At 46.4% G+C, this 24,006-nt stretch overlaps 1 protein-coding gene across 1 annotated transcript in view; it reads right to left on the minus strand.

Moving 5' to 3' along the window:
* LOC138367388 (protein Star-like) overlaps positions 1–24,006 on the minus strand; it is a 107,857-nt gene that overhangs the window by 35,595 nt on the left and 48,256 nt on the right. The window contains exon 4 of the mRNA XM_069329027.1: positions 23,771–23,976. Within this exon, the coding sequence (XP_069185128.1) occupies positions 23,771–23,976 (206 nt within the window). The remainder of the gene's footprint in view (positions 1–23,770; positions 23,977–24,006) is intronic.

The raw sequence follows: 24,006 nt of genomic DNA on the forward strand, positions 1-24,006 counted from the left end.
GGTCAAGAGACTGGGGGGAGGGTTGGGAAGAAAGAGTGGGGGGAGATGGGGAAGAAGACAAAGGAGATATGGTGGACTTGATAGGAGGGGGGAAACCCCAGATGGAGAACCAGGAGGGAGACCATCTAGGACAGGAGGCAAAGGAATAGGGGAGGAGGTGGTGGGTGTGGTCGGGTTTAAGGCCTGGAAACGGTTGTGAGACTGTGGAAGGTAGGAAGGACGAGAGGTAGAACTCAACACGCGAGCGTAGGATACGCCCGCGAAAGGGGTGAGACAACGAACTTGGCGTCTCGCTTCAGGAAAAGCCAGACGATCACGGTGCTTCAAGTTGAGGACGGCTTCTTCGAGTTTGTAGTGTACACAGGAGCGTGAGAAGGTAGGGTGGGCCTCACCGCAATTGAGGCAGCGAGCCTGGGGAGAAGTGCACTTGGACTAAGAATGACTATCGTCTCCACACATGGGGCATAAATACACAGTACTGGTGCATTTGAGGGCACCGTGCCCGAACTTCCAACGCTTATTGCAAAGTCTAGGAGAGGGAATGTACTCATGAACGGAGCATCTGGCACCAGCAAGAATAATAGAGGGTGGAAGGGCCCTACTATCAAAGGTGATTTTTACAACTCGAAGGGGCTGACGGCGACTACCACGAGGGAGTCGAGTAAACGTGTCCTCCTGGAGGACAGAATGGCCTTGGGCTTCGAGGGTATGTTTAATATCCTCATGACAATTTCTGAGGTCCCGAACACCAGTTGCAACATGGTGTGGGATGAGAACAGTGCATTGGGCCCACTGGCATTTAACCGAGCGTTTTTGGAGACCCGAACAGGGGTCTCTCCAACGCAGGACAAAGTGGCTAAGCGAGTAGCTGCATCCTGAGAAGGAACAGCGACGACACACATACCGTAACTGGTGGAGTTAAAAGTAACAGAGGCATCTACTGAATCAACAAGGTGTTTATGGAGGGAGAAATCGTCAGGAGGAGTAGAATCCAGATGGTGGAGATCAAAGTATTTAGCCCACGTAGCGGGACCAAACAAGGCATTGTAAGTAGTATTACGGGAAGGGATCGTACGAGTGCGGCCGTGGCGGGAACGGCGTTGAGAACCCCCGGAGTTCATGGGGGTAAAAGGTGCAGTAGTCACAATGAGAGACTAAGCCGTGCCAGAGGACGAGGTGGTCACCACTGGGGGCTGGGGACTCGACCCTACCGCAGAGGAGGGAGGAGAGCTGAGAGGAGTAGTCAGGTCGTCGGGGCCCAATGCAGCAGGGGATACAGGGCCTGGTCTTCCAACACAGTCCGACTCGGGGGCTTCCTCGCCCACCCCACGAGCCTGAGAAAGTACAAGGGAAAAATTATCAGCCATGAAAACGAGGGAAAACTTTCATTCACAAATGTGCCCCCCACACCCACCATGGAGCCACAATTAGAGGCAGGACACCCAACAAAAAGCTATCGCCTATCTTGCCGGGGCCCCCAAGGGGTGCGTCGTGAATATACGCCCCACAAACGCCACCTTAAGAACCGTGAGTCCGTCGAGAGCGGGTTCAGTGACGCAAGGAGGATTGACAATAAAAGGGTCCCCTCCCTCGAGACGTTGGGTACTACTGTTCTACGGGTGCAAGAGTATGCCTCCTCAAACACCCGGGCGTCAAAACAAAAGAAGGTCGAAAGAATAATCAAAACAGGCAAAACGTCGGCAGGAAATGACAATTTGATAGGAGAAGAGGGGGGGGGGGGGGAGAAAAAGGAAACACGAGGAAAAGGAAAAAGGGGTCTGGCAAAATTAGTAAAGGAAGCAGCAGGAGCATTAAGGCTGCAAAAGGACAAAGGACTGATCCATGGAGCATCGCACTCCGGCAGCTGCCCACCAAGCCCCCTCACGGCGACAACGAGCCAGACAGTGAGGGGTTAATTGCAGGGAACACCGAAGGATAAAGGTGATTGATGCGTGACTACATCTAGTTGTCCACTAGGTCTGCTCTCTTCCCTCTCTCTCTCTCTCTCTCTGCAATTTTCCCATTGGGTCTGTTCGCTTCCCACTAGGTCTGCTATTTTTCCACTGGGACTATTTGCTTCCCACTGGGTCTTCTATCTTCCCACTGGATCAATGGAGGACCGTTAAATAGCTGTATGCTCAAACTCATCTGAATGTTCATTAATGGTGTCGGCTCCCAAATGAACATGGCCTAAGGCATTTGGAGCCTCCTTCAACTGTCGGTGTGTGTGAATATAGTGTATCCTTCATTATCCCAGCAAACAATTTAAGGTAGCCACAACGTACCTGGAAAGTGTTTGAAAGCAGTGGCAACGTTTATTTTCACATATTAGTTATGTTATTGTGTGTGGTCGTAAAGAGGTTGCCACAACTTACTGCACTAAACACTGGCTAAATAAAATTTGAAACTTTCTGGCAACCTTAAATGTTACATAAAAGTGCTTTTTATGACTGATTGATGGTATTTAAAAATGTAGAAATATATGAACAATATATTTCTATATTTAGTAGAAATAAAACCGGATGTGCATACTATAGATGAGTTTAAATTTAATTTTATTCAACATGAGTTTTATTTAACATAAGTTTAACATCACCAACATGGTGTGAAGGTGTGGTATATGTGGTGTTGTAGTGTGGTGTAGTAACGTGGTGATGTAGTGAGGTGTAGTAACGTGGTGTAGTGGCATGCTGTAGTGGCATTGTGAAGTGGTGTTGTTTAGTGGTGTGGTGTAGCAGTGTGGTGTGGGGTTGTGTGGTTGTGTGGCATAGTGTAGTAGCATGTTGTAGAGGTGTGGTGTAGTGGCATTGTGTTGTTGCATGGTATAGTAGTGTTGTTTAGGGGCGTGGAGTAGTTGTGTGGTGTAGTGGCATAGTTTACTACACATGGAGTTGTAGTGTAGTGTAGTGGTGAGGTGTAGTAGAGTGGAGTAGTAGCCAAGTGTAGTGGGGTGGTGTAGTGAGCTGGTATTGTAGCATGGTGTAGTGGCGTGATATAGTGGCATGATCTAATGGTGTGGAGTAATGGCATGGAGTAGTGGCATGATGCAGTAGAGTGGTGTAGTGGCATAGAATAGTGGCATGGTGCATGGCGATGTAGCATGGTGTACTGGGGTGGTGCAATAGTGTGGTGTAGTGGCATAGTGTAGGGCGTGGCGAAGTAGCATGGTGTAGGGCGTGGTTTATTCGTATAGTGTAGGGCGTGGAGTAGTGGCATGGTGTAGTAGCATGGTGAAGTGGCATTTTGTATGGTGTAGTGTAGTAGTATGGTGTAGTGGTGTGGTGTAGTGGCATGGTGTAGTGGTGTGGTGTAGTTGTGTGGTGTAGTAGTTTGGTATAATGGCGTGGTGTAGAAGCGTGTTGTATTGCCATGGTGTAATGGTATAGTGGCGTGGTATCATTGCATGGTTTGGTGGCATATAATGGCATGGTGTAGTAGCGTGGCATAGTGTAGTGGCATGGCATGGTGTAGTGGAGTGGTGTAATGGTGTAGTGGCGTGGGGTAGAGGCGAGCTGTAGTGACGTGGTATCGTTGCATGGTGTGGTGGCATACAGTGGCATGGAGTAGTACAATGGTGTACAATCATGATGTAGTGGCGTGGCGTAGTGGCATGGTGTAGTAGCATAGTTTAGTGGCATGGTGTAATGATGTAGTGGCATGGTGTATTTGCATGGAGTAGGGGTGTAGTGTGGTGTGGTGTAGTGATGTGGTGTAGTGACATGGTGTAGTGGTGTGGTGTAGTAGTGTCGTGTAGTGTTGTGTAAGGCGTGGTGTAGTGGCTTGGTGTAGTTACATAGTGTAGTGGCTTTGTGTATATACGTGGTGTAGTGGCGTAGTGTAAAGCGTGGTGTAGTTTACCTGGTTGATGGGGTTCTGGGAGCTCTTCTACTCCCCAAGCCCGGCCCGAGGCCAGGCTTGACTTGTGAGAGTTTGGTCCACCAGGCTGTTGGTTGGAGCGGCCCGCAGGCCCACATACCCACCACAGCCTGGTTGGTCCGGCACTCCTTGGAGGAATAAATATAGTTTCCTCTTGAAAATGTCCACGGTTGTTCCGGCAATATTTCTTATGCTTGCTGGGAGGACGTTGAACAACCGCGGACCTCTGATGTTTATACAGTGTTCTCTGATTGTGCCTATGGCACCTCTGCTCTTCACTGGTTCTATTCTACATTTTCTTCCATATCGTTTACTCCAGTACGTTGTTATTTTACTGTGTAGATTTGGTACTTGGCCCTCCAGTATCTTCCAGGTGTATATTATTTGATATCTCTCTCGTCTTCTTTCTAGTGAGAACATTTGGAGGGCTTTGAGACGATCCCAATAATTTAGGTGCTTTATTGCGTCTATGCGTGCCGTATATGTTCTCTGTATTCCCTCTATTTCAGCAATCTCTCCTGCTCTGAAGGGGGAAGTGAGTACTGAGCAGTACTCAAGACGGGACAACACAAGTGACTTGAAGAGTACAACCATTGTGATGGGATCCCTGGATTTGAAAGTTCTCGTAATCCATCCTATCATTTTTCTGGCTGTCGCAATATTTGCTTGGTTATGCTCCTTAAACGTTAAGTCGTCAGACATTATTATTCCCAAATCCTTTACATGCTGTTTTCCTACTATGGGTACATTTGATTGTGTTTTGTACTCTGTATTATGTTTAAGGTCCTCATTTTTACCGTACCTGAGTACCTGGAATTTATCACTGTTAAACATCATGTTATTTTCTGATGCCCAGTCGAAAACTTTATTAATATCAGCTTGAAGTTTTTCAATGTCCTCAGCCGAGGTAATTTTCATACTGATTTTTGTGTCATCTGCAAAAGATGATACGAATCTGTGACTTGTATTTTTGTCTATATCTGATATGAGAATAAGGAAAAGCAGCGGTGCAAGGACTGTACCCTGAGGTACAGAGCTTTTCACTTAGCTTTCACAGCTTAGTGGCATGATGTAGTGGCTATGTAAAAGATGTGTTGTAATGGCGTGGTGTGAGGTATGATGTAGTGGTGAGGTGTTGTGGCGTGGTGTAGTGGCATGGTGTAAGGCTTGGTGTAGCAGCGTGGTGTGGGGCACAGTGTAGTGGCGTAGTGTAAGGGGTGTAGTTGCGAGGTGTAGTGGCATGGTGTAAGGCTTGGTGTAGCAGCGTGGTGTGGGGCACAGTGTAGTGGCGTAGTGTAAGGGGTGTAGTAGCGAGGTGTGGTGGCATGGTGTAAGGAGTGATGAAGAGTTGAGGTGTAGTGGTATGGTGTAAGTTGTGGTGTAGTGGTGTGGTGTAAGGAGTGTTGCAGTGGCGTGATTTAGAGGCATGGAGTAAGGCGGAGTGTAGTGACGTGGTGTAAAGCTTGGTGTAGTGCCGTGGGGTAACGCATGGTGTAGTGGCATTGTGTAAGGCGAAGTGTAGTGGCGTGATGTAGTGGGATTGTGTAAGGCGTGTTGTAGTAGCGTGGTGTAAGGGGTGGTGTAGTGGCGTAGTGTAAGGCATGCTGTAGTGGCGTGGAGTGAGGTGTGATGAAGTGGCGAGTGAAAGGCGTGGTGTCGTGGCGTGGTGTAATGGCATGATTTAGTTACATGGAGTAAAGTGGAGTTTTGTGGCATGATGTATAGCTTGGTGTAGTGGCGTGGTGTAAGGCGGGTTATAGTGGCGTATATATAGTGGTAAAGTGTAGTGGTGTTGTGTAAGGCGTGGTGTAGTGGTGTGGTGTAAGGCATGGTGTAGTGGCGTGGTGTAAGGTAAAGTGTAGTGGTGTTGTGTAAGGCGTGGTGTAGTGGTGTGGTGTAAGGCATGGTGTAGTGGCGTGGTGTAAGGTAAAGTGTAGTGGTGTTGTGTAAGGCGTGGTGTAGTGGTGTGGTGTAAGGCATGGTGTAGTGGCGTGGTGTAAGGTAAAATGTAGTGGTGTTGTGTAAGGCGTGGTGTAGTGGCGTAGTGTAAGGCATAGTGAAATGCCACTATTGACTTATGCACTACAGTAGTATCATAGTGTAATGATGTAGTGTCATGGTGTATACCTCACTGTTAGGTGAGATGTAGTGGCGTGATTTGTTGTAGTAGCTCACTGTGAGGTGTAGTGGCATGGTGTAGTGGTGTAGTGGCATGGTGTAGTGGCGTGGTGTAGTTGTGTGGTGTACTAGCGTGGTCTGGTGGCGTGGTGTAGAAGCAAGTTGTAGTAGCGTGGTGTAGTGGCATGGTGTAGTAGCATGGTGTATTGGTGAAGTGGCATGATGTAGTTGTGTGGTGTAGTGGTGTGATATCGTTGCGTGGTAGGGTGGTGTATAGTACTCACCTAGTTGTGTTTGCGGGGGTTGAGCTCTGGCTCTTTGGTCCCGCCTCTCAACCGTCAATCAACAGGTGTACAGATTCCTGAGCCTATCGGGCTCTGTCATATCTACACTTGAAACTGTATGGAGTCAGCCTCCACCACATCACTTCCTAATGCATTCCATTTGTCAACCACTCTGACACTAAAAAAGTTCTTTCTAATATCTCTGTGGCTCATTTGGGCACTCAGTTTCCACCTGTGTCCCCTTGTGTTAAATAGACTGTCTTTATCTACCCTATCAATCCCCTTCAGAATCTTGAATGTGGTGATCATGTCCCCCCTAACTCTTCTGTCTTCCAGCGAAGTGAGGTTTAATTCCCGTAGTCTCTCCTCGTAGCTCATACCTCTCAGCTCGGGTACTAGTCTCGTGGCAAACCTTTGAACCTTTTCCAGTTTAGTCTTATCCTTGACTAGATATGGACTCCAAGCTGGGGCTGCATACTCCAGGATTGGCCTGACATATGTGGTATACAAAGTTCTGAATGATTCTTTACACAAGTTTCTGAATGCCGTTCGTATGTTGGCCAGCCTGGCATATGCCGCTGATGTTATCCGCTTGATATGTGCTGCAGGAGACAGGTCTGGCGTGATACCAACCCCCAAGTCTTTTTCCTTCTCTGACTCCTGAAGAATTTCCTCTCCCAGATGATACCTTGTATCTGGCCTCCTGCTCCCTACACCTATCTTCATTACAATACATTTGGTTGGGTTAAACTCTAACAACCATTTGTTCGACCATTCCTTCAGCTTGTCTAGGTCTTCTTGAAGCCTCAAACAGTCCTCTTCTGTTTTAATCCTTCTCATAATTTTAGCATCGTCCGCAAACATTGAGAGAAATGAATCGATACCCTCCGGGAGATCATTTACATATATCAGAAACAAGATAGGACCGAGTACAGAGCCCTGTGGGACTCCACTGGTGACTTCACGCCAATCGGAGGTCTCACCCCTCACCGTAACTCTCTGCTTCCTATTGCTTAGATACTCCCTTATCCACTGGAGCACCTTACCAGCTACACCTGCCTGTCTCTCCAGCTTATGTACCAGCCTCTTATGCGGTACTGTGTCAAAGGCTTTCCGACAATCCAAGAAAATGCAGTCCGCCCAGCCCTCTCATTCTTGCTTAATCTGTGTCACCTGATCGTAGAATTCTATCAAGCCTGTAAGGCAAGATTTACCCTCCCTGAATCCATGTTGGCGATTTGTCACGAAGTCCCTTCTCTCCAGATGTGTTACCAGGTTTTTTCTCACGATCTTCTCCATCACCTTGCATGGTATACAAGTCAAGGACACTGGCCTGTAGTTCAGTGCCTCTTGTCTGTCGCCCTTTTTGTATATTGGGACCACATTCGCCATCTTCCATATTTCTGGTAGGTCTCCCGTCTCTAGTGACTTACTATACACTATGGAGAGTGGCAAGCAAAGTGCCTCTGCACACTCTTTCAGTACCCATGGTGAGATCCCATCTGGACCAACAGCCTTTCTAACATCCAGATCCAGCAGGTGTCTCTTGACCTCCTCTCTCGTAATTTCGAACTCCTCCAAGGCCGCCTGGTTTACCTCCCTTTCTCCTAGCACAGTGACCTCACCCTGTTCTAATGTGAAGACCTCCTGGAACCTCTTGTTGAGTTCCTCACACACCTCTCTGTCATTCTCTGTATACCTGTCCTCGCCTGTTCTAAGTTTCAATACCTGTTCTTTCACTGTTGTTTTCCTTCTGATGTGACTGTGGAGTAGCTTTGGTTCGGTCTTGGCTTTGTTTGCTATATCATTTTCAAATTTTTTCTCTGCTTCTCTTCTCACCCTGACGTACTCATTCCTGGTTCTCTGGTATCTCTCTCTGCTTTCTGGTGTTCTGTTATTCCGGAAGTTCCTCCACGCCTTTTTGTTCAGTTTCTTCGCTTCCATACATGCCATATTATACCATGGATTCTTCTGTTGCTTCTCGGATTTTTCCCTTTGGGCCGGGATGAACCTGTTTACTGCCTCTTGACACTTTTGGGTAACATAGTCCATCATACCCTGTACAGACTTGTCTCTGAGGTCTGTGTCCGAAGGTATTTCACTTAGGAAACTTCTCATCTGTTCATAATTCCCCTTTCGGTATGCCAGCCTTTTGATTCCTAGTTCTTTTTGGGGGGAGATAAGTCCTAGCTCTACCAGGTACTCAAAGTTCAATACACTGTGGTCACTCATTCCCAAGGGCGCTTCCATCTTAACTTCCCTTATATCCCATTCATTTAGGGTAAATATCAAATCAAGCAATGCTGGTTCATCTTCTCCTCTCATTCTTGTTGGTTCTTTGGTGTGCTGGCTTAGAAAGTTTCTTGTTGCCACGTCCAGCAGTTTAGCTCTCCATGTTTCTGGTCCTCCATGCGGGTCTCTGTTCTTCCAGTCTATCTTCCCATGGTTGAAGTCTCCCATAATTAGTAGTCCAGATCCATTCCTGCTAGCAACAGAAGCTGCTCTTTCTATTATGTTAATGGTGGCCATGTTGTTTCTATCATATTCCTGTCTAGGTCTTCTGTCATTTGGTGGTGGATTATATATGACTGCGACTAAAAAAATTTTCCCTCCATTTGTTACAGTACCTGCTATGTAGTCACTGAAACCTTCACAGCCCTGAATATCCATCTCCTCAAAATCCCAGCCTTTTCTTACCAGCAGAGCTACACCACCCCCACCTCTTCCTTCCCTCTCTTTCCTCATAACATAATAGTCCTGTGGGAACACTGCATTTGTTATCGTTTTCGTGATCTTTGTTTCTGTGAGGGCTATTATGTCTGGGTTTTCCTCTAGTACCAGTTCTCCAAGCTCATTTGCTTTATTTGTAATTCCATCTATGTTAGTGTACATCGCTTTGAGGCTCACTTTCTTCTGTCCCTTCTCAAATCGCCTCCTTGGTGAGTGTTCTGCTGGTGGGGGAGGCTGTTCCATGGGTGTGAGGCCCTGTGAGGTGGATAACAGGGTCTCAGAGGATACTGGGATAAGGGGCGGGGGATCCAGTGAAGGGGGAGGGACAGGGAGGGTATGGGGTGAAAGGGGAGGGAGGACGGGAAGGAAAGGGGGGGAGGGAGGACTCGGGAGGAGGGGAGGGGTAGAAGGGTGGGGATTGGGTGTGGGGGGAGGGAGATTTGGCTGAACATTTGAGTGGGGGCAGGGAGGGTTTGGGGTAGGGGGGTTTTCTATGTAGAGGAGGGAGGCGGGGTTGTCCTCCCTTCTGGTGTTACTGGGTAGCTGGTTGTGGGTTCCCCCCTCGCCTCTGGGGGTGTTGTGTTGGGAGCTGTGACTTCCTGGTTTTCCCCTCTCGCCCTGCGCCTCTTCCTTGCTTCTGCCGCCACGGCTCTCTCCTCCCTTGTCATGTCTCTCTGGAGGAATACATTTTTTAATTTTCCCACGTTTTTCAGGGAGCTCTTCCTTGATAGGATCTTCTCCTTTGTGTTCTCGTTTGCAAACACTATCTTTATCATTCGGTCTCGGTCTTTGTTGTACCGGCCTAGCCTGAAAACCTTCTCAATGCTATGCTCAGCCCCTTCCATGTCTAGTGCCTTTAGTACTTCATTCACTGCTGCTTTGTCCTTGTCATTCCACTCTGTCCTATTAGATCCTTCCTGCTCCTTAATACCCACAGCAACCACTGATCTGTTCCTTTCCAGCAGTTGGCTAGTGGAGCGTGCCGCCTCCTGCGAGGTGGCTGCTTTCATGGCCACCTCCATCACTGCAGTCATTACTTCAGAGTTATTTTTTTAGTATTTCTGCAAATCTTGCTTTTATTGTGGCATTCTCATCCAGAAAACTATTACCACCTTCTCCCTGGGTGGTTTTCTGATTCTCAGCCTCGATACCATTCTCTTTGAGGGCTCTAATCTCCTCCTTTGCTGCTGTCAGCTCTCTTTTCAGGTTGCTTATTTCGTTCTTCATTTCCTGCATCATTTCTTGCATCTCACTCTTGATGTCCTCCAGAAACTGGGCGAACATTTCCTTCATCTCGTCACCTTGGCTCTTTCCTGTTCCCCTGGGACCTCTGGCTGCCATGTTTGACCCTGTTGGGATGGGGGAGGGAGAGAGAGAGAGAGAGGAAGAGAGAGAGAAAGAGAGAGAGAGAAAGGGAGTGATAAAGGGAGAGATAAATGGGTGGGTGGGGGGGGATCCGACCCTTCCACTGAAGTGAGAAGAAAGTAGAAGGGGAGGGGAGAGAGAGAGAGAGAGAGAGAGAGAGAGAGAGAGAGAGAGAGAGAGAGAGAGAGAGAGAGAGAGAGAGAGAGAGAGAGAGAGAGAGAGAGAGAGAGAGAGAGAGAAAGAGAGAGAGAGAGAGAGAGAGAGAGAGAGAGAGAGAGAGAGAGAGAGAGAGAGAGAGAGAGAGAGAGAGAGAGAGAGAGAGAGAGAGAGAGAGAGAGAGAGAGAGAGAGAGAGAGAGAGCAGGAGAGAGAGAGCAGGAGAGAGATAGTGGGAGGGGGAGAGAGGGAGTGGGAGAGAGGGAGAGTGGGAAGGGGAAGAGTGTGTGTATGGGCGATGCGGGGGACTGGGGGTGGGGGGGGGGTGGAGATGGCGACTAAGTCAAGTCAGGTCCGATGGTGGGGTCAAGAGGGGGGGGGGGGATAGTAAGGTCCTATCCCAGGTGTTAATGCCTTTTCCCCTGACTGGACAATTGTGTGTGTGTGTGTGTGTGCACGTGTGTGGCATGGTTTAGTGGCTGGCATTTTGTAGTGGCATGAAACGGTGTAGAGGCATGGTGTAATGGTGTAGTGGCATGGTGTACTTGTGTGGTGTAGTGGCATGGTGTACTTGTGTGGTGTATTGGCATGGTGTAGTAGCTTGATGAAGAAGTGAATTGTAGTAGCATGGTGTATTGGCGTGGTATCGTTGCTAGAGTGGTGGTGTATAATAGCGTGGAGTAGTGCCATGGTGTATTATTATGGTGTAGTGGCGTGGCATAGTGTCGTGGTGTAGTGGTGTGGTGAAAGGCGTGGTGTAGTGGCTTGGAGAAGTTACGTGGTGTAGTGGCGGGGAGTAAGGCGTAGTGTAGTGGCGGGGAGTAAGGCGTGGTGTAGTGGCATGATGTAGTAGCGATGTGTAAGACGTGTTGTAATGGTGTAGTGGTGAGGTGTTGTGGTGTGGTGTAGCGGGGTGGTGTAGTGGAATGGTGTATGGCGCAGCATGGTGTGAGGCATGGAGTAGTGGCATAGTGTAAGGCATGTAGTAGCGTGGAATTGTGGCATGGTTTAAGGAGTGGCGTAGTGACATGGAGTAGTGGCATGGTGTAAGGTGTGGTGTAGTGGCATGGTGTAAAGTGTGGTGTAGTGGCGTGAAATAGTTGCATGGTGTAAAGTGTGGTGTAGTGGCGTGAAATAGTTGCATGGTGTAGTGGCATGGTGTAAGGTGTGGTGCACTGGCATGGTGTAAAGTGTGGTGTAGTGGCATAGTGTAAAGCGTGGTGTAGTGGCATGGTGAAGCAGCGTGAAGTATTTCAAGATGTAGTGGCGCAGTGTAGTGGTGTGGTGTTGTGGCATCATGTAAGGCATGGAGTAGTGGCTATAAGGTGGAGTGTAGTGGCGTTATATGAACAATGGTGTAGTGACATTGTGTAGTGGTGTTATATGAGCCATGGTGTAGTGACGTTGTGTAGTGGCATTATGAGCCATGGTGTAGTGACGTTGTGTAGTGGCGTTGAGTACTAGCATGGTGTAGTGGTGTGGTGCAAGGAGTGGTGTAGTTGCGTTGTGTAGTGGCGTGGTGTAAGGCGTGTGGGAGTGATGTGGTGCATTGGCATTGTGTAAGGTATGGTGTAGTGGCTTCTTGTGAGGCGTGGTGTAGTGATTTAGTGGTATGGTGTAGTTGCGTGGCATAGTGGTGTGATGTAGTAGCATAGTGCAGTGGCATGGAGCAATGGTGTGGTGTGGTGTGGGATAGTGGGGTGGTGTAGTGGCATGGTATAGTGGTGTGGTGTAAGGTGTCAACCCGCTCTCGCACAAGTCAGCACATATATGGCTTAATGCTTAAAGTCAATATGTTATATATGAATTAGTACATATGTGGTATATTCCCCGTTACATTTTTTCCAAGGCTCAAACTCTTCCTCACATACCGATTTACGTCTCACAGTACCCGTCCATTGCCGTAGACAGCAGAATAGTCGTGATTGGTTCAATTATAATGAAAATTGTAGTTTTCAGTTCCCACATGGGATGTAAAATTTACCTACTGTTGTCCATGCACTTAGAATATTACAGATCAGCGACATCCTATTGAAGGTTCGTAGTTTTGTTTTGAGAAATATTAGTTCTTCTTAGTAAATTATAATAAGCACTATAAATTATTACATAGAATAATAGTGCCTCACCAATCAACATTATATACATTAGTTTGTGCTTTAAAAATCTTTAAAGAATGTATTGTAGGAATGTCAATAGAAAACGATGTTATGTTGGAATGTCTATGGGTTAAACTACTGCAAACAGAATTGTATAGTGTCTATTACCTACTGTAGGATGGGTAGGGTCCACTACCACCTATTAAGTGGGTAAGGGGTCCATACCACTTGTAGGATGGGTCTGGATCCAATAACTACCCATAGGATAGGTATGGGGTCCACTACCACCCACAGGATGAGTATGGGGTCCACTGCCACCGACAAGATGGGTATGGGGTCCACTACCATCTTCAAGATGGGTATGGGGTCCACTACCACCCACAAGATGGGTATGGGTTCCACTACCACCCACAAAATGGGTATGGGGTCCACTACCACCCCACAAGATAGGTATGGGGACCACTACCACCCACAAGATGGGTATGGGGTCTACTACCTCCCACAAGATGGGTATGGGGTCCACTACCACCGACATGATGGTATAGGGTCCACTACCACCGACATGATGGTATGGGGTCCACTGACACCCATAGGATGGGTAAGGTGTCCACTACCACCCACAAGATTGGTATGGGGTCCACTACCACCCACAAGATGGGTATGGGGTCCACTATCACCCACAAGATGGGTATGGGGTCCACTACCTCCAACAAGATGGGTATGGGGTCAACTAGCACCCACAAGATAGGTATGGCGTCCACTTCCACACATAGGAGGGGTATATCCGATCCAATACCACCCCACAGGATGGGTATGGGGTCCACTACTACCTACAAAATGGGTATGGGGTCCACTACTACCTACAATATGGGTATCGGGTCCCCTACCACCCACAGGATGAGTATTGGGTCCACTACCATCCACATGATGGGTATGGTGTCCACTACCACCCACATAATGAGTATGGGGTCCACTACCACCGAAAAGATGGGTATGGGGTCCACTACCATCCACAAGATGGGTTTGGGGTCCACTACCATCCACAAGATGGGTATGGGGTCCCACTACCACCCACATGATGGGTATGGGGTCCACTACCATCCACAAGATGGGTATGGGGTCCCACTACCACCCACATGATGGGTATGAGGGTCCATTACCATCCACAAGATGGGTATGGGGTCCACTACCGCCCGCAAGATAGTTAACAAAGTTATCAATTTTGAAACAGATTGACAATTTTTAAGTTCCAAGTTTATTCATATTGTGAAATTGAGAGTCAGTGTAGTAACATAAATTGGTAAATCATAAATATTGTAAGTTAAGAATCTTATGCATGTGTGTGTGTTGGGGGGGGCGATACCTTTGGTAAGCGAGAGTGGCAGGTAACCTTAGACGTTCTGCGATCAACGTGGGGGTGGGGGGGGGGTCAAACCCACCCTCCACCATCTGGGCATAATACCACCTTACTCAACAACACTCTCCAAGCCTCCAGCTGATGCTTGTAGATGCCTCATCTAACCTCACTTATGTCACACATTAACCTAGACATTACACGTATATGTATGTATGTATATCTGTATGTATGCAAGCATGTATGTATGTATGTATGCTTGCATGTATGTATGTATGTATGTATGTATGTATGTATGTATGTATGTATGTATGTATGTATGTATGTATGTATGTATGTATGTATGTATGTATGTATGCATGCATGAATGAATGCATGAATGAATGTATGTGTGCATGAATGTATATATGTATGTATGTGGTGATCCCACTGATGTTAACAACTTCAGACCTATATCAATTCTGCCAAACTTATCAAAAATATTTGAAAAACTAATCTATAAGCCGCTTTACTCTTATCTAGCCAAACTCAATATACTTAGCTCTTGTCAATATGGCTTCAGACCCCAAAAATGCACTAACGATGCACTTAATAATATGATTAACTTGATACATACAGCTCTTGATAAAAATGAGTTCCCTGTTGGGTTATTTGTAGACCTGCATAAGGCTTTTGACACTGTTAACCACCAAAACCTTCTTCTTAAATTACAACATTATGGAGTCAGATGGGACCCCATACCCATTCTGTGGGTGGTATTGGTCCGGATACACTTCCTGTGTGTGGTAGTGGACCCCACACCCATCTTGTGGGTGCTAGTGGACCCCCATATCCATCTTGTAGGCAGTAGTGGACCCATCCATACTCATCCTGTGGGCAATAGTCGACCCCATACCCATCCTGCAGGCGGAAGTGGACGCCATACACATACTGTGTGTAGTAGTGGACCATATACTAATCCAGTAGGCGGTAGGGGACCCCATACCTATTCTATGGGTAGTTATTGGGCCCAGACCCATCCTACAAGTGGTATGGACCCCTTACCCACCTAACAGGTGGTAGTGGACCCTATACCCATCCTACAGTAGGTAGTAGACACTATACAATTCTGTTTGCAGTAGTTTAACCCATAGACATTCCAATATAACATCGTTTTCTGTTGACGTTCCTACAATACATTCTTTAAAGATTTTTAAAGCACAAACTAATGTATATAATGTTGATTGGTGAGGCACTATTATTCTATGTAACAATTTATAGTGCTTATTATAATTTAATAAGAACAACTAATATTTCTCAAAACAAAACTACGAACCTTCAATAGGATGTCGCTGATCTGTAATATTCTAAGAGCATGGACAATAGCAGGTAAATTTCACAACCCATGTGGGACCTGAAAACTACAATTTTCATTATAATTGAACCAATCACGACTATTCTGCTGTCTACGGCGATGGACGGGTACTGCGAGATGTAAACTGGTATGTGAGGAAGAGTTTGGGCCTTGGAAAAAATGTAACTGGGAATATACCACATATGTACAAATTCATATTCAACATATTGACTTTAAGCATTAAGTCATATATGTGCAGTCATGTGCGGGAGCGGGTTGAAGGCGTTGTGTGTTGTAGTTACATAATGTATGGCTTGGTGTAGTTACGTGGTGTAGTGGCATGGTGTAAGGCGTGGTGTAGTGGCATGATGTAGTGTCATGGTCCTGTGGCGATGTGTAAGACGTGTTGTACTGGTGTGGTGAGATGTAGTGGTGAGGTGTAGTGGCATGGTGTAAGGTGTGCTGTAGCAGCGTGGTGTGAGGTATGGTGTAGTGGCTTAGTGTAAGGCGTGTAGTGGCGTTGTGTAAGGCAAAGTGTAGTGGCGTTGTGTAAGGCAAAGTGTAGTGGCATTGTGTAAGGCAAAGTGTAGTGGCGTTGTGTAAGGCAAAGTGTAGTGGCGTTGTATAAGGTGTGGTCTAGTGGCGTGGTGTAAGGCATGGTGTAGTGGCATGGCATTAGGTCTGGTATAGTGGCGTGGTGTAAAGCATGGTGTAGTGGCGTGATTTAGTGGCATGGAGTAAGGCGGAGTGTAGTGGCGTGGTGTATTGTTCTTACTTGGCTCTGCCATGAAACCAGGGGACAGATAAGTTTCGTATATATTCTTGCAGGGATCAGTCACTCATGTATTTTGGTATGCCCTGACTTAGGGATTTTGTGTGGGTTCTTGATTAAGTAAATATTAGAACAATTAATAGGTTGGGTTATGTAAGAGGGATATTTAATTAACAGTTAACTTATACTCAAGGTACCTGCATCCTGCTTGTGTTTATGTTCCCCCATCTTCCCTGCCAAACGTATAAATAACCTTGTTGCTCACAGAGTGGGCAGACTCTGTTAGCTATTCTAATCTATTAATAGATGTTAGCTATTCTTAGAACTGTTAAAGTATCAAGGAAATGAATGGTCTTGGAAGAATTGTGATGATTGTTACTGCACGATTAGTTGAGTATCCTTAAGGCAGCGATCATGGGGTAGCTAGAGAGCTTTTTTGGTCTTCTCTGCTGTGTTCGAACTGATAGGTCAAGATAGATAGATCTTGTGGGCTGTTTCACTACCTCTTCTCATCCTCCTGTCTTCTCTCTCCTTATTCATTATTTACCAAGTTATGAAACTTACCATTGATTACTTGGCCACCATAGTTTTAAAACAGTAGTTTGTGTCCTCTTAAGCCAGTGTTTTGAGCCCAAGCGTTAAATCTGGGGTGGCTAAGAAAGACCACGTGTGCATATGTTTACAGTGAACATGTGTGAGTTCTGTCCCTTCAGGAATGAAGACTTTACCACTAGTTGCTGTTTGTAATCCTTGTCTCCTGTCTATGTAGAATCAAAGGCTTAACGTATGATCGAGTTAGTAAAGTATTTGTTATATTAGTGGGAAGGTTTATTTGGGGGTTAATAAATAATAACTAAGGTTATATTAGAGTATTCTTTTACCCTGGTTTAAGTGTAGGAGGGTAATCTCTCTAAACTCCAGCGTTTTAGGTCAAATATTATTTGCTGGGAATTGTCTTCCCTGGGGGACGGACCTAACCTAACTAAATTATTTTAGGAAATCCTTTACCTTAGCTATTGGTCCCCCTCACCGAGGAAACACTAGTTCATTCATAACAAGTGGCGTGGTGTAAGGCAGAGTGTAATGGCGTGGTGTAAGGCGGAGTGTAGTGGCGTGGTGTAAGGCATGGTGTAGTGGCGTGGTGCATGTCATGGTGTAGTGGTGTGGTGTAAGGTGTAGTGGTGTGGTGTAAGGTGTAGTGTAGTGGTAAGATGTAAGGCATGGTGTAGTGGTAAGGTGTAAGACGTGGTGTAGTGGCGTGGTGTAAGGTGTGGTTTAGTGGTGTGGTGTTATGGCGTCATGTAAGGTGTGGTGTAGTGGCGCGATGTAAGGCGTGGTGTTGTGGCATTGTGTGAGGCATTGTGTAGTGGCATTGTGTAAGGCGTATAGTGGCATGGTGTAGTTACGTGGTGTAGTGGCATAGTGTAGACGAATGGTATAGTGGTGGGGTGTAGGAATGTGGTGTAGTGGCATGGTGTAGTAGTGTGGTGTAGTGGCATGGTATTGTGAAGTGTTATAGTTGTGTGGTATAGTAGCGTGGTGCAGTGGCTTGGTGTAGTGGCGAGGTGTAATGGCATGGTGCAGTGGCATGGTGTAGTGGTGTGCTGTTGTGGCGTGATGTAGTAACGTGGTATAGTGGCATGGTATAGTGGCAAGTATAGTGGCGTGGAAAAGTGGCATATAATGGCAAGGTATAGTGATGTGGAATATTAGCGTGGTGTAGTGGCGTGGCATAATATAGTGGCATAGTGTAGCATGGTGTGGTGTTGTGGCATTGTGTAGTGGCATGGTAGAGTAGCGTGGTGTAGTGGCCTGGTGTATTAGCGTGGTATTGTGACATAGTATAGTGGTGTGGTGTAGTAGAGTGGTGTAGTGGCGTGGTATAATGGCGTGGTCGAGTGGTGTGGCGTGGTAATGGTGTGATATAGTGCCATGGTATAGTGGTGTTGTATTGTGGCTGGGAATAGTGGTGTGGTGTAGTAGCGTGGTATAGTGGCGTGGTGTAGTTGCGGGGTATAATGGTGTTGTGTAGTAGCATGGTGTAGTGGCATGGTGTAGAGACGTGGTGCAGTAGCGTTGTGTAGTGGTGTGGTGCAGTGGCATGGTGTAGTCACATGATGAATTGGTGTGGTGTAGTGGTTTGGTGTGGTGTAGTGGTTTGGTGTGGTGGCGTGATGTAGTAGCGTGGTATAGTAGTGTGATATAGTCGAAAGTATAGTGGCATGTTGAGGCGTGGTATAGTGGCATGGAATAGTGGCGTATAGTGAAGTGGTATACTGGCGTTAAATAGTAGCGTGGTGAAGTGGCATGGTGTAGTGGCGTGTAGTGGCATAGTGTAGCGTGTAGTGGCGAGGTGCAATGGTGTGGTGTAGTGGCGTGGTGAAGTGGCATGGTATAGTGGCGTGGCATATTGGCGTGGTGTAGTAGTGTGGTGTAGTGGCATGGTGTAGTGACGTGGTGTATTAGCGTGGTATATTGGTGTGGTGTAGAAGCGTGGTGTAGTGGTGTGGTATAGTAGTGTGGTACAGTGGTGTGGTGTAGTTGCATGGTGTAGTGGAATGAAATAGAGGCTTGGTGTAGTTGCGTGGTGTAGTGGCATGATGTAGTGGTGTTGTATAGTGGCATGGTGTAGTGGCATATTGTAGCGTGTTGTAGTGGCGAGGTGTAGTGGTGTGGTATAGTATCATGGTATAGTTGTGTGCTGTAGTAGCGTGGTTTAGTGGCATGGTATAGTGGCTATCGTATAGTGGCGTGGTATAGTGGTGTGGTATAGTGGTATTGTAGTGGTGTGGTAGAGTGGCATGGTATAGTGACATGGTATAGTGTCATGGTGTAGTGGCGTGGTGCAGTAGCTTGGAATAGTTGCGTGGTGTAGTAGCTTAGAATAGTTGCGTGATGCAGTGGTGTGGTGTTCTGGTGGGGTATAGTGGCGTGGTTTAATAGTGTGGTATAGTGGCATGGGGTAGCGGCATCGTACAGCGGCATGGTATATTGGCGTGGAACAGTGGAGTGGAGTAGTGGCGTGGTGTAGTGACGTGGTATAGAGGCATGGTGTAGGGGCATGGTGTAGTGGCGTGGTATAGTGGGCGTGGTATAGTAGCATGGTATAGTAGCGTGGTGTAGTGCCATGGTGTAGTGGCGTGGTGTAGTTGTGTGGTGTAGTGGCATGATGTAGTACCTGGTATAGTGGTGTGGTATAGTTGCGTGGTAGCATGGTATAGTGGCATGGTTTAGTGGTGTGGTGTAGTTGCATGGTTTAGTGGTGTGGTGTAGTTGCATGATGTGGTGGCCTTGTATAGCTGCGTGGTAAAGTAGCATGGTATAGTGGCATGGTGAAGAAGCGTTGTGTAGTGGCATGGTGTAGTGGCATGGTATAGTGGCATGGTGTAGTGGCATAGTGTAATGGCATGGTATAGTGGAATGGTGTAGTGGCATGAAGTAGTGGCGTGGTGTAGTGGCATAATGCAGTGGTGTGTTATTGTGACTTGGTGTAGTGGATTGGAGTAGTAGTATGGTATAGTGGTCTGGTGTAGTGGTGTGGTGTAGTGGCATAATGTAGTGGCATAGTATAGTGGCATGGTGTAGTGGCATGTAGTAGTGTGGTGTAGTGGCGTGGTATAGTGACGTGGTGCAGTGGTGTTTAGTGGCGTGGTGCAGTGGTATGGTGTAGTAGTGTAGTTCAGTGGCAATTTGCAGTGGAGTGGTTTTGTGGCGTGGTTTAGTGGCGTGGTGTAGTGGCGTGGTGCAGTAGCATGGTATAGTGGCGTGGTATAGTGGCATGTAGTGGTGTGGTATAGTGGCGTGGAATAGTGATGTGTAGTGGCGTGGTATAATGGAGTGGTAAAGTGGCGTGGTGTAGTGGTGTGGTGCAGTGGCGTGGTGTAGTGGTGTGGTGCAGTGGCGTGGTGTAGTGGTGTGGTGTAGTGGCATGGTATAGTGGCATGGTGTAGTAGTATAGTGTAGTGGCATGGTGTAGTGGCATGGTGTAGTGGCATGGTGTAGTAGCGTGGTGTTGTGGCATGTTGTGGCGTGGATTATTTGTGTTATAAAGTGGCATGGTGTAGTGGCGATGTATAGTAGCATGGTGTACTAGCATGGTGTAGTGGCGTGGTTTAGTGGTGTGGTATAGTGGTGTGGTGTAGTGGTATTGTATAGTAGCATGGTATAATGGCATGGTATAGTGGTGTGGTATAGTGGCATGGTGCAGAGGAAGGGTGTAGTGGCATGGTCGTCGGTCGGCCGAGCGAACAGCACGCAGGACTTGTGATCCTGTGGTCCCATGTTCGATCCCGGGCACTGGCGAGAAACAATGGGGCATAGTTTCTTTCACCGTATGCCCCTGTTACCTAGCAGTAAAATAGGTACCAGGGTGTTAGTCAGCTGTCACGGGCTGCTTCCTGGGGGTGGAGGCCTGGTTGAGGACTGGGTTGCAGGGACACTAAAGCCCCGAAATCATCTCAAGGTAACATCAAGATATGTTATAGTGGCGTGGTGTAGTGGCGTGGTGCAGTGCCGTGGTATAGTGGCTTGGTGTAGTTGTGTGGTGTAGTGGCATGTAGTGGCGTGGTGTAGTGGAATGGTATAGTGGCGTAGTGTAGCGTTTAGTGGCGAGGTGTAGTGGTGTGGTGTAGACGCGTGTAGTGGTGTGGTGTTGTAGCGTGGTGTAGTAGCGTGGTGTAGTGGCATGGTATAGTGGCGTGGTATATTGGCGTGATGTAGTAGTGTGGTGTAGTGGCATGGTGTAGTGGTGTGGTGTAGTGACGTGGTGTATTAGCGTGTTATATTGGTGTGGTGTAGAAGCGTGGTGTGGTATAGTAGCATGGTACAGTGGTGTGGTGTGGTGTGGCGTGGAGTAGTTGCGTGGTGTAGTGGCGTGGAATAGAGGCTTGGTGTAGTGGCGTGGAATAGAGGCTTGGTGTAGTTGTGTGGTGTAGTGGCGTTGTGTAGTGGCGTGGTGTAGTGGCATAGAGTAGCGTGTTGTAGTGGCGAAGTGTAGTGGCATAATATAGTGGCATCGTGTAGTAGCGTGGTGTAGTGGCATGGTGTAGTTGCTTGGTGTATTGGCGTGGTATAGTATCCTGGTATAGTGGTGTGGTGTAGTAGCATGGTTTAGTGGCGTGGTATAGTGGCATGGTATAGTGGCATGGTTTAGTGGTGTGGTATAGTGGCGTGGTAGTGGTGTGGTATAGTGACATAGCATAGTGTCATTGGCTGGGTATAGTGGAGTGGTGTAGTAGCTTGGAATAGTTGCGTGGGTGCAGTGGCATGGTGTACTGGTGGGGTATAGTGGCATGGTGTAGTAGTGTGGTGTAGTGACATGGTGTAGTGGCATGGTGTAGTGGCATGGTACAGTGGCGTTGTAAAATGGTGTGGTACAGTGGAGTGGAGTAGTGGCATAGCGTGATGGCGTGGGTTAGTGGTGTGGTGTAGTGGCGTGGTATAGTGGTGAGGTATAGTAGCATGGTATAATAGCGTGGTGTAGAGGTGTGGTGTAGTGGTGTGGTGTAGTGGCGTGGTGTAGTGGTGTGGTGTAGTGGTGTGGTGTAGTGGCGTGGTATAGTGGTGAGGTATAGTAGCATGGTATAATAGCGTGGTGTAGTGGTGTTGTGTAGTGGCGTGGTGTAGTGGTGTGGTATAGTAGCATGGTATAATAGCGTGGTGTAGTGGTGTGGTGTAGTGGCATGGTATAGAGGCATGGTGTAGGGGTGTGGTGTAGTGGCGTGGTATAGTGGTGAGGTATAGTAGCATGGTATAATAGCGTGGTGTAGTGGTGTGGTGTAGTGGCGTGGTGTAGTTGCAATGTGTTGTGGCGTGATGTAGTACCTGGTATAATGGCGTGGTATAGTTGCGTGGTAGCATGGTATAGTAGCGTGGTATAGTGGCGTGGTTTAGTGGTGTGGTGTAGTTGCGTGGTGTAGTGGCATGATGTGGTGGCCTGGTATAGTTGCGTGGTATAGTAGCATGGTATAGTGGCATGGTGAAGTAGCGTGGTGAAGTGGCATGGTGTAGTGGCGTGGTATAGTAGCGTGGTGTAGTGGCATAGTGTAATGGCATGGTATGGTGGCATGGTGTAGTGGCGTGGTATAGTAGCGTGGTGTAGTGGCATAGTGTAATGGCATGGTATGGTGGCATGGTATGGTGGCATGGTATAATGGCATGGTGTAGTGGCATAATGCAGTGGTGTGTTATTGTAGCATGGAAAATTAACACGGAAGAAGACTCACTATCACTTCAAGTGGATCTAAATAGGGTTTTGAAATGGTCAAAAGACTGGCAGATGCAGTTTAATGCTGATAAATGTAAAGTTCTGATTCTAGGTAATGATGATAGAGTTACAAGATATGAGCTAGATGGTGTTGAGATTGCGAAGTCGGATTGCGAAAGGGATCTGGGAGTTATGATTAGCAAGAATTTAAAACAAAAGGATCAATGCATGAATGTTCGTAATAAAGCAAATAGGACACTGGGATTTATTAATCGAAGCGTTAGTAACAAGACACCTGGTGTGGTTCTTCAGCTGTATCTTGCTCTGGTTAGGCCCCATTTAGATTATGCAGTTCAGTTTTGGTTGCCGTACTATAGAATGGATATAAATTCACTTGAACGTGTCCAGCAAAGGATGACTAAGTTAATTCCCCAAATTAGAAATCTTTCATATGAAGAAAGATTAACAAAGTTCAAATTGTGTGCATTGTGCTCCTGGCAGTATGAGTTCGAGTCACTTCTGGGGTGTGAGTTTTCAGTTGCATATAGTCCTGGGGACCATTCAGGCTTGTTTGCATATATATATATATATATATATATATATATATATATATATATATATATATATATATATATATATATATATATATATATATATATATATATATATATGCATATATATATATATATATATATATATATATATATATATATATATATATATATATATATATATATATATATATATTCAATAAAATATGGAAGGGAGTACCACCTCTAGCTGGAAGAAGGGGGACCCATGGCCTCGGAAGAAACCACGCATAACGCATTAGAGGGAATGTTTAGATCCCCTCCAATACAGTTTCTGTGTGCTTTTCTCCTACCACCCCCTTCCTTTTTTATTTTTTGTGCTTTATTATGCATTTGATGGTTACAAGATATACATGGGTTGATACAAAAATAATAATGCAAAAAGGTGCTTCAGTTGCATATAGTTGCATATAGGTTGCATATAGGTGCTTCAGTTGCATATAGTTGCATATAGGTTGCATATAGGTGCTTCAGTTGCATATATATATATATATATATATATATATATATATATATATATATATATATATATATATATATATATATATATATATATATGTCTATATATATATATATATATATATATATATATATATATATATATATATATATATATATATTTATATAAATACAGTTTTTAATAGAAAAGGGGAAAGAGGGTACCACCTCCGGCTGGAAGGCTGGAAGATGGGGCCACATTGCATCACAGAAAAGCACACATAACTCATTAAAAGGATTCAAGTCTCATACTTAGCTTGGCTGCACTACTGTAAACTTTTTACAAAGATTCTGGTTTGAATCGAATGGTGATTAGCTGTTAGACTTCCTCCCTAATATCTTGCAATAGGACGAGTCATGGATGTGGTCTTTAAGACATATTTAAGCTACTTACGAAAACTGAATTTCTGCAGAGACTTTGCCCATGGCTAGTGCAGTGTTTATGGTATATGCTTTTCTGTGTTTCTGTAGGAGTTCGTGATAAGTTTGCGGGAAAGCCTCAATGAGAAGTCCCGTCCAGTTGAGGTTTCTCTCGAAATACAAGGAGTTGCTGAGGTACTCTCCATCCACGGCGCCAACCTCCACGAAGAATCCACCTCTCTGTAACACAAGAATACTAATTACTTGTGC

Source organism: Procambarus clarkii, chromosome 3 (genome assembly GCF_040958095.1).
Source record: "Procambarus clarkii isolate CNS0578487 chromosome 3, FALCON_Pclarkii_2.0, whole genome shotgun sequence".
In the NCBI taxonomy this organism is placed as follows: domain Eukaryota; kingdom Metazoa; phylum Arthropoda; class Malacostraca; order Decapoda; family Cambaridae; genus Procambarus; species Procambarus clarkii.